The sequence below is a fragment of the Caretta caretta genome, chromosome 22 (assembly GCF_965140235.1).
Source record: "Caretta caretta isolate rCarCar2 chromosome 22, rCarCar1.hap1, whole genome shotgun sequence".
Taxonomy (NCBI): Eukaryota; Metazoa; Chordata; order Testudines; family Cheloniidae; genus Caretta; species Caretta caretta.
The window spans coordinates 18858254-18869277 of record NC_134227.1 but is presented as its reverse complement, the minus strand read 5'-3'; the positions used below and the strand labels follow the sequence as shown (position 1 = coordinate 18869277).

At 44.9% G+C, this 11024-nt stretch overlaps 1 protein-coding gene across 1 annotated transcript; it reads left to right on the top strand.

Annotated features, from left to right (window-relative positions):
• The first annotated feature begins 4538 nt into the window (after positions 1-4538).
• On the top strand, positions 4539-10740 carry LOC125625388 (placenta-expressed transcript 1 protein-like). Its single transcript, XM_048827395.2, has 4 exons — positions 4539-4741; positions 6569-6761; positions 8196-8254; positions 9467-10740. The coding sequence occupies exons 1-4, from the start codon at positions 4579-4581 to the stop codon at positions 9598-9600; spliced, it is 549 nt and encodes a 182-aa protein (XP_048683352.1). The 5' UTR covers positions 4539-4578; the 3' UTR covers positions 9601-10740.
• The last annotated feature ends 284 nt before the right edge of the window (positions 10741-11024 follow it).

Sequence of the window (11024 nt, the reverse complement as noted above, 5' to 3'; positions counted from 1 at the left end):
TTCAAATCCAGACTCCAGCGAGAAACTGCTGAATTGGAATTCATTTGCAAATTGGATACTATTAATTTAGGCTTAAATAGAGACTGGGAGTGGCTAAGTCATTATGCAAGGTAGCCTGTTTCCTCTTGTTTTTTCCTACCCCCCCCCCCCCAGATATTCTGGTTTAACTTGGATTTAAACTTGGAGAGTGGTCAGTTTAGATGAGCTATTACCAGCAGGAGAGTGAGTTTGTGTGTGTATGGGGATGGGGGGGAAGTGAGAAAACCTGGATCTATGCAGGAAATAGCCCGACTTGATTATGTAAAGAGTTGTCACTTTGGATGGGCTAGCACCAGCAGGAGAGTGAATTTGTGTGGGGGGGTGGAGGGTGAGAAAACCTGGATTTGTGCTGGAAATGGCCCACCTGTTGATCACTTTAGATAAGCTATTACCAGCAGGACAGTGGGGTGGGAGGAGGTATTGTTTCATATTCTCTGTGTGTATATAAAGTCTGCTGCAGTTTCCACGGTACACATCTGATGAAGTGAGCTGTGGCTCACGAAAGCTCATGCTCAAATAAATTGGTTAGTCTCTAAGGTGCCACAAGTACTCCTTTTCTTTTTGCGAATACAGACTAACACGGCTGTTCCTCTGAAACCTCTCCTTACAATGTGTATGAAAATCAAGGTGGGCCATTTTCTCCTTACAATGTGTATGAAAATCAAGGTGGGCCATTTCCAGCACAAATCCAGGTTTTCTCACCCCAACCCCCCCTCCCCCCACAAAACACACGCACACAAACTCACTCTCCTGCTGGTAATAGCTTATCCAAAGTGACCACTCTCCCTACAATGTGCATGATAATCAAGGTGGGCCATTTCCAGCACAAATCCACGTTTTCTCAGCCCCCCACCCCCATACACACACAAACTCACTCAAAGTGGATGAGCTATTACCAGCAGGAGAGTGAGTTTGTGTGTGTATGGGGGTGGGGGGGTGGGGTGAGAAAACCTGGATTTGTGCTGGAAATGGCCCACCTTGATTTTCATGCACATTGTAGGGAGAGTGGTCACTTTGCATAAGCTATTACCAGCAGGAGAGTGAGTTTATGTGTGTGGTTTTTGGAAAGGGGCGGGGGGTGAGAAAACCTGGATTTGTGCTGGAAATGGCCCACCTTGATTATCATACACACAGTATGCATCCGATGAAGTGAGCTGTAGCTCACGAAAGCTTATGCTCAAATAAATTGGTTAGTCTCTAAAGTGCCACAAGTACTCCTTTTCTTTTTGCGAATACAGACTAACACGACTGTTACTCTGAAACCTGCCATTGTAAAGAGAGTGGTCACTTTGGATGGGCTATTACCAGCAGGAGAGTGAGTTTGTGGGGGGGGGGGGCCCGGAGGGTGAGAAAACCTGGATTTGAGCTGGAAATGGCCCAACTTGATTATCATACACATTGTAAGAAGAGTGATCACTTTAGATAAGCTATTACCAGCAGGAGAGTGGGGTGGGAGGAGGTATTGTTTCATGGTCTCTGTGTATATAATGTCTTCTGCAGTTTCCACAGTATGCATCCGATGAAGTGAGCTGTAGCTCACGAAAGCTTATGCTCAAATAAATTGGTTAGTCTCTAAGGTGCCACAAGTACTCCTTTTCTTTTTGCAAATACAGACTAACACAGCTGTTACTCTGAAACCTGCAAGAATAATGTGTCCCCCTCCCCCACGTCATTCTGGGGCTTTCTTTAGGGCAGCGTTTCCCAAACTGTGCTCCGCGGAACACTGGGAATAGGTGTTCTGTGAAAAAATCTAGAATTTCATTTTGACCCTTGCACTTGATTTTTGTACTACTTTATACACGCTTTCCACTTAGAAATTGTTAGTTTAAGTTGTTTTAAATTTGTATTTTTGCTTTGTTTTATAAAATAAAATATATTTGCACATAAATAATGTAATTTCTTATTTGAAAACCAAATGACCACAAAATAATATTATAAAGTGTTCCGTAATAGGCTAAAAAGTGTTCCGTGGCCAAAAAAAGTTTGGGAAACGCTGCTTTAGGGGTTTGTGACAAAAATCAAGTCCAAGTAGAACAAGCCCCCCCTACCCTGTCACACTGCCCTGTCTCATGACAAGTTGTACAGACTTCCCAACCAGAGTCCATGAAACGCAGCACTGACATACGAACACCCCCGGACCCGGAATATTGGGTTCATCCCCTGGTCTCTGGAATCCATCCTTTCACAGCCGGCTTCCAAGCCAGGAACTATGGCAAAGAAAGTAGGTCCAAAGGCAGCCTCAAGTTAGACCCCTAAATCAAAGCTGCCTGAGTCCACTGAGTTGGAATTTGGTGTCTAATTTTTGGCTATTAAATTCTGGAAATTGTTGTCCTTAGTTTCCAAACCCTCTCCCCCCCTAACCCCCCCCCCCAAAAAAAAAACCTGATAAACTAATAGTGTATCAGCAAACCAATTGTTGGTGCATTTGGGTTATTCCTCAAACTGTTTTCAGAATAACGGGGGAGAGTGTATCAAACGCTAGGCTGTATGTGAGCTTCTGAGCTTTCTGCTCTGGTATCTGGGCTTCAGTCTCTATATAAGAGTTGTTACCCCGTTAATGTCAATTAAAGGGTAAATATACGTTACATTACATATACCCCCTGTCTGGATTATCTCTGTATCATCATAAAGGTCCCATAAGAAACAGCTCTTGCAGGACATTTGGTATACAAAGATCCCGTAATTATCCTAGTACCTTTGTAGAGTCTCAGACCTCTGGTCTGAATCAGGATCCTATTTCAGTACTTTCAGGAGACATGCAGGAGGTGCAGGGGAAGACTTGAGAATTGGAGGTTTGGGGGATATCTGGCAAATAAGTCGCTGTTGATATAGGTAGGGTGTAAGGACCTGCATTAAACTACAGAATAGAATAGTTCCTCGTTGAGATAGACTCCTTAAAAAAAAATGCAATTTGCCATGCTGCCAATCAACCTCAAGTTGACTAACCCAGGAGGCCAGTTGCTGAACCAGATACCACATGTTATCAGCATGATCTCAGCAGTGAAAAATTCCTCTTACTTCCCTTAAAAGAAAGAAGCTCTCTCTCTCTTCTATCTCCGACTGCAATGTCATCCATTCGCCAACTCTTGTGTGCATGAAATTTCCCAGAGCGTTGAAGTTCCTCCTGCCGATGTTGCAACAAGGGCTAGGGAGACATCAAAATCCTCTCCATGTACAGAAGGACTCGGATGGCTGTCAAGGAATGTTCTGAACCGGTTCTGTAAATCCCTGGTCTGCTGCTTCCCTACCCCATCACAGCCAGAAAACAAAAGAATATAACCTTTGCAAAACTTAAAAAAAAGGAGGAAATAAAATTGCCACCACGAGTCAGGTGTTTGCACTGAGATCATGGCGTTGAACCAAGCATCCCATTAAAGGCCATTTGTTTTCATCCTCCTTAATACTAATAGGACTTATGACCGAATAGGAATCTCTTTCATGTAACCAAATTATCTGGCTACCACCCACCAAATTTTGTGGCACTGGAGTTGGGAGTGAGAGGGGAAGAGGATGGAAAGTCCTACAGCATGTAATAGAAAATGATCCCTGTGCTACAGGTTTATTGAACAACCTTCTAGAACTGAATAGATAATTTTATCCCTGCTACAGAATTCTAGGGGCAGGGAATGTCAAAAGAACCACTGGAATCTAAGAAAATAAAATCTATCTAATTCTGTTCTATGGGCCCAGATCCTCCAACTGAGCTAGGCTGATTTACACCAGCTGAGGATCTATCTCTGTAGGCTTTTAGAGCAATTTCCCTAGAACCGTCTTAACTTTCTGTTGACCCCTCTTGGTTTCATCCTTATTTATTTCTAGAGTAGTTTACAACAAGATCTCTTGCTTCAGTAGAGGGCCACAGTATGGGAAAGTGTGAGACCTCCACATTGGCTCTTTGCACTGCTGTGGGACTGAGATCTGAGGGTTGCATGTGACCCCCAATCCAGCACACACAGCCTTTTCACAGGGCTCCCAAGAGGGGCCACTGAAGGCTGAGCCCTTCACTCCCTCTTACCCCAAACAGACTTGGTGATTGTACTGGCCTGTATCTGTGCACCGTGAAGAGCTATCCACTTTGTGCTTTACCCCCACTGGGAGGTGAAGCCCATGTAGGCCTGGACACTAGGACACATGTATGTCCCATGCCGTTCCCTCTCACAGTCTCACACTTCTGCAGCTGCCTGGGTGAAGCATCAACACCACGCAACACTCCCCTGTGCAAAGGGCTGGGGGGGAAGACTTGCTCTTCAAGTCCACAGATGCTTCAATGAGATGTAAAAGGCCCAGTGCTAAAGTAACTCTTAGCAGCTAGTTCCCCCTTTCAAGCCAGAACGTTGATTAAGATACTGAGCAGGTAGAAGGAAGTAAACTCCAAAAATGTGAACATGTGGAACCTCCCATTCAGGTGAGTGAACTGGAGTGGGAGGGAAAATCTGCATCTGCCTCATCAAGAAGGTAGTATAAATAGCCTTGCATCTGGTGCTCCTCCGCAGTACAGGTCTGTCCTTAACAGAAGGAGAGAGACTAGCAAAACTGACCATGGCAGCCCTTATCTCCACGCTGCAATTGCTCTTCCTTGGGGCTCTGATTTCCCCCGTCTACTTGCTGGATGCTTGTGAACTGATCCAGGATACCACTCATCTTGGCTCTTACAATCTATCTGTGATCCCTGATGACTACAAGGCAAACACAAACTACAATGGTAAGTTGACTCTCTCTGGATCTAGGAACTTTCCTCCTGCATAGATCTCGCTTTGCCTGGATGTTCTCTTGAGTTTCATGGTGTGTCTGCAGTGTGCAAGAATGAGCATGCATTTGAGCAGCTTTTATGTCAGCTGGGAAGCGTAAAAAGAAAGGTTTCAGAGTAACAGCCGTGTTAGTCTGTATTCGCAAAAAGAAAAGGAGTACTTGTGGCACCTTAGACACTAACCAATTTATTTGAGCTGTAGCTCACGAAAGCTCATGCTCAAATAAATTGGTTAGTCGCTAAGGTGCCACAAGTCCTCCTTTTCTTTTTGTAAAAAGAAAGGTAGCAGTAATCATTTGTGTTTTAATGTCAGTGCCCTCCAGGGTCCCCAGCAGATGCTCTCTCCTTGCCTGCAGCTGGGATTCTTATTTCATATCTGCCAAAATTGTGCAGCAAAACTTGGAAACTGGTTGTTTGAAAAGGCATGACATTTGGGGTGATTTCCCCCTCCCCCCCACACACACACTATGAGAATTCACCCTTTCCTGGGGAAATAGAAGAAAGGACAAAGGTGTGGAGGCCAGGGCTTAAAGGGGGCGAGGGGAGGGATCACAAAGAGTCACAGATCCTGCAAAAATAAATACATTTTAAACTGAGCTGGGTTGCATTGTTTTACCAAAGCTGCCCCCCACTCACCCCATGCCTCTTTTCAGATCACGTAAGCACTGCTGGACGCTGTTTGGGGCCCATTCTGTTTGGGTGCATGTACCTTTCCTGAACACCGCCCTGAAGTCACTTTTACTTATGCACCCTCTGACACAGTGATTAGTAGCCTGATCCTGTTCTTATCATCCAATAGCAAATCTTCCATTGACTTCAAAATGCAAAATGAGCAGGATCAAGCCCCCAGTGCTGAATAAATGTCTGGATTGACAGACACTGTGTATCTCTCTCTGAAGTCAGTGGAACTATCTTTCTTTACAGGTCAGGATCTGACACAAAGAGCAGCCACTTTGTAAAGTTAGGGATGGTTCCTTTTTTTTTTTTTTTTTTTCATTTCTATACCAAAAAGGATTGAACACAACTGCAGATTAATTTCATTCCAAATGCCACTCACAACCAAACTTGGCTCTAATTAACGTGTGTGCGCACACACACACAGAGTCTGCTGCTAGTTAACATCTATTTTATTGGCACCTGGCAGTCTGGCTGGTTTCTTTGAAATGTGGCTCAGGATAAACTCTCCCTCAGGGTGAGCATTTCCAAAGCATTGCCAAAGGGAGCCTTTCCCATCGTCAGGGGTTACAATGAGACACACTGGAGCCTGGTTTGCTGGTTACGGAGTAGCTTTCCTTGTACAGTGAGTAGCCCACTGAGTAGATGATCTTTGTAATAAAGATGCTGTAGCTAGGAAAACTGGTAAGACTGAGAGAGCTCCAGTCTTTGCCATGACGTGCAGTCAAACTGTACAAGGTAGCAAGGAGGAATGACAGGGCCTGGTCTTATCAGCTTAGGGGAGAATGGGAGGACTCCGGGCTCCAAAGTCTTGTGCTGCTTAGATTTTTTAGGTTAAAAGCAGTTGTCCTGCTCCCCTTGTGTGTGGAGAATCTTCTTTTGGACCCATGTGAAGGGAACTCCTGAACTTGGATGAGTGGCTATTCCTCTTTGGAACTTTACATTTCCCTTGGGGGGGAGGGGTCCATGAGACACCAAAGCAAAACTCACCCCATAGATCTGTAGCATTCTCTGCTTCTCTCAGATCCCCTGGGGCCTGGTGGGGTTTTGTGGGTGCTGGTTCTCAGCACAGAGAACTTACGTTTTCCTCCTCTGCATTCTCTCTAGTAACCATCAGTGGAGCCATCAACAGCAGCTCAGTTATCCTGCAGGCCGTCAATAGCCAGAACTCCTCTGTGGGCCAGTGGGAAAAACCAGTTGTGAACTGCAGCAACGGCCTCTCAAGGCAGCAAAATATCACCAACACAGCCACAGTACAATGGAAATCTCCAACCAATGGGACAGACAGGGTGGAAATAAGGTAATGCTCTTCCTTACCTGGGAGAGGAGATGGAGTATGGGGAGCAGGGCTACATTCTGCAGGAGGCGTGTATGAAATGGCAGGAGGGTTCTGCTTTCATTAAAAGGTTTAATGGGAAGGTTTTACGGAGGGGGGAAGTGCAGCTCAACCACGAAGTGCAGCTCAATCAGAGGAAATTCAAAGTGGAGCTGAAATGCAAATCCAGCAGGTCCCATCATCATTCCATCTTATTATTTTGATTTAGTTGGGGATTGGCCCTGCTTTGAGCAGGGGGTTGGACTAGATGACCTCCAGAGGTCCCTTCCAACCCTGAGTTTCTGTGATTCTATGATAAGCTATTACCAGCAGGAGAGTGGGGTGGGGGGAGGTATTTTTTCATGCTTTGTGTGTGTAAAAAGATCTTCTACACTTTCCGCAGTATGCATCTCCCGAAAGCTCATGCTCAGATAAATTGGTTAGTCTCTAAGGTGCCACAAGTCCTCCTTTTCCTTTTGTGATTCTATGATTATTATTTATTGGTATTAATATATCACCTATGAGCCGTAAGCATGCACTAGGGGACACACACACACACACCCCAAAAAGCCGCGCCCCAAAGTCCTTAAGAGTTCGGGAGCTGCTGTTCACACAGCAGATGCCTTTGCAGGCCGTTCTAACCATGCACCTGTTCCATGACTCCTCTGTTAGAGCTGGAGACTAACACCTCTGTGTGCTCCGAATTCTCATTTGGCTGCATTCACCCCCAATGGGTGAAAATCCAGAGTGTCTCGACCGAAACAAATGGACTTGTATCAGCCTGGTCTACACTAATATTCACCTTAATGGAGCTGCATCAGTGAGAAATATTTACCAAAGAAAACCAGAGATAAGGCTTATCAGGCTGACTGAGAAAGGAAAGAGTGCACTGGTTATTTTCAACAATTAGTTCTATATTTAATTGTAATGGTTGGCATCAACAGACTTACAGCTTGCGACAAACATTGGAAAGTGCAAAAAGAACAGGAGGACTTGTGGCACCTTTGCGACTAACCAATGTATTTGAGCATAAGCTTTCGTGAGCTACAGCTCACTGCATCGGATGTAGCTCACGAAAGCTTATGCTCAAATAAATTGGTTAGTCTCTAAGGTGCCACAAGTCCTCCTTTTCTTTTTGCGAATGTAGACTAACACGGCTGTTACTCTGAAACCTGTCATTGGAAAGTGCTGTAAAGCAATAAATGACAGGAGTATTGATGGCAACTAGTGACTAACGACATGCGTCACAGAAACAAAAGATAATAGGGAAATTTATCATGTTTGCTCAATAAAATAATCTCTTTATGACTTTATTCCTCCTCTCTTTATCTACCTTTATTGTCGCCTACATTATTCTAGGGAACAGAAGGTATTAGTGAGACCAAGCCCTTGATGTTGTTGTTCCTTTATTTTCCACAGGGTGTTTGTGACGTTTTCCAATGGCTCTACACTGCTCCAGAAGACAACCCTGAGTACAGGTAAATCAGCCTAATATGCATGTATCAAATGACAAAGCAGTTGAACGGATTCATTTTTTTTTATTGTGGCTTTTGTGAAATAAGAATCAATTCCATCTTTTTCAAGACAAACACCCATTCTCTCCTGTAATGAAATATAAGGCAAAGACACTAAAACCAGTTGAAAATTGGCATCCGCATAAAATGAGGGTCACAAAAATATCATTGACATCTTGAAAAATGTCAGGTGGCTTTAAAAGATACAGAGTAGATATAAATAGGAGATCCTCAGCTGGTGTAAATCAGCATCATTCCATTGGCTTCAGTAACAGGCCTGATCCTCAAAAGGGCGTAAAGGGCATAACTCCCTCAACTTCAGTAAAGCTGTGGTGTCTTACACCGCTAGAGGATCATCATTTGTCCGCAGCTTCCTCCTCTAATGCAGCTGAGCACAGTAAGAACTGATTATAGGAACTACATGGCACACTACAGACTAATTCCCAGTAAGTCTATCTGGAGGTTTTTCAGGCCATTTCCTTCCTGTAGCAGGAGGATCACTCTGTGTTCAGAGCAAAGCTAATCCTGTTCTTGTTCAATGTGGCTGTCTCATGAAAAAGCATATTTGGTGCCTTGACGGATGGTCACTGACAGCTGCTGCCTGCTGCAGACACACAGAAGGGAGTTCTGATCGGAACAGCACCTCCCAGCCTGATCCAATGGGACCTTTGAATATAGATCCAGTAGGTCCTGCTTGGCACTCAGCCCCAGCTGTCCAACTGGACACCAGGAAATCACATGCCGTTGTGGTACCATCAGTGAAATGATGAGGGAGGGAGCAGGTGCTGCCCTGTGATGTTGGCACAAGGCATGGGATGTGTCCTCCTGCTTAACTTCTCTGCCACACACACGGACCCTGCTGAGATTGTGGCTCCACACACCAAACCAAAGGGACCTCTGCTGTCCTTGATCCCATTTATACTTATCCCACGGAAGGGAGAGACTTCTTTCTCTCACTTCTCCGCCCCAAGGCACCTAAGACAGGATCTTCAAATCCTTTTAATCTGCAATGCTCCACTGAATTCAATGGAGCAATGCCAGTTTACCCCACGGGCAGATCTGATCCCAATTTCTGAGAGATACATGCAGCAACAGGAATTGATGCACCATCTTGCAGTGAGCCCACAGTTCATCCGCTCCGCCGATTTCTAATCCTGGTTTGCTTCTGCATTTCAGCATCTTCAATCACACCTGCATCAACAACAAGAATACCCACCACCAGTTCCGTCTCCACAGTGCAGGCCAGCTCCTTCCTCCTGGCAGCTGTCCACCTGCTGTCAATCTTTGTTACCGGCAAACTGTTCTCCTAGTGGGAAACGCACCCCAGTTGAGCCACGCCCTTCCATCTTTGCTTTCTACCTGGATGCAAGGGTGGACAGCTGATCTACTCAGGAAGTCTCTCTTCTACTGTTATGTATTTAAGCATGATGACTGCACTTTCTTTTACACCCTACTTGACCAGAGAGCTGACACCCAACCCCATTGCCAGCAGCAGGAAACACAGGAAGAAATTCTGGCACATACTTGTCTCAAGAGTTTTCATGAGCTGAAATGTTCTGTAGCAAGTCAGGATTCGATACATTCATAGAGTGTAGAATAGCGTCGGGTAGAGTAATCCTGACAAAAGGTGATTGAACAAGGTAACACCAAGGGTTCCTTCCATCCTGATCTCCTATAGTTCTATGAAGCAGAGACAGCATGTGCCTTCCACCAGGAGGGCTAAACTGCTTTCCACATTAGGGCACTGCAGGTTGATAAATGGGCATGGGGAAGGGTCTTCCACAGCTGCTGCTGCATCCCATTTGCTGTGGACACATCCCATTTGCAGTGTCTTTCTGAGCCAGTACCTCCTGTATGTGACTTACCAAGTCTACAGGGCCCTGACTGGGGAGGGGCACTGTAATCAGTCGGACTTGCAGAGAATTGTGAAGGGCAGGGCAGACTTACACAGTTCAGACTGATTTAAAGCCTGCATGGGATACAAATTTAAATGATCATTAAATAAGTAAATACACCCTGTTTTTCAGTCTAGCCTGCCATATGGAGGTAAGTCCTTTCCATAAATCAAGCTAGAACCCCCTACTGGCAGGGCCTCTCCATGAAGGCCCCCTAACTGGAATTCCCTGCCAGTTTCAATCCTTGGCCCAAGATAACCTGTTGTACTTCAGGGCACCCTGCAATACCCTCCTTGATTTTTCTCTGGTGTTTTGGGGCAGAACCCTGAGATGAAGGAAGGGTTAGATCTCTGAAATGAGTAGGAATATTTTTAATAGACAGCAGATGATTTTTACTGCCATGTTGGCTGGGACGTGCCGTTGAATTTGTTGATCCATTTTCTTGTTGAGATTTTTGGGGGTTTTTGTATGGACTGCATTCGTTTAGAAATTGTTAAATGGCCGTAGAGAAGTAGATTTTCTTACACAAATCTAAATAAATTAATGAATAAAATACTTCATATTGTGCCTGGGACTCTTTCTTGGCTTTTCCATGACGTTTCTTGGAAGAGCTGGGTGACAGAAATGACTCTAAATACTGTGAAATGCTTGGTTTCTGCCTATAGAGGAGCACTTAAATGTTACGGTGAAAGACCAAGGTCAAAATCTCCCTTTAGTTACTCCCTGGTAATCTTGTTCAAGTCAATATGGTGTAACTGTGGGTGAATTGTTTCCTCCAAAGCATGTGGCGTGTCTCAACTGCAAAATGTCTAGTTGCTGGCTGGTTGATGTGTGAACGT

What these genes read in the sequence shown, in the direction of transcription:
- LOC125625388 (XM_048827395.2), top strand. Translation starts at nt 4,579, where the DNA reads ATGGCAGCCCTTATCTCCACGCTGCAATTGCTCTTCCTTGGGGCTCTG. An exon ending in GGCAAACACAAACTACAATG is followed by an intron (nt 4,742 to 6,568) that starts GTAAGTTGACTC and finishes CATTCTCTCTAG; the next exon opens with TAACCATCAGTGGAGCCATC. An exon ending in ACAGACAGGGTGGAAATAAG is followed by an intron (nt 6,762 to 8,195) that starts GTAATGCTCTTC and finishes TATTTTCCACAG; the next exon opens with GGTGTTTGTGACGTTTTCCA.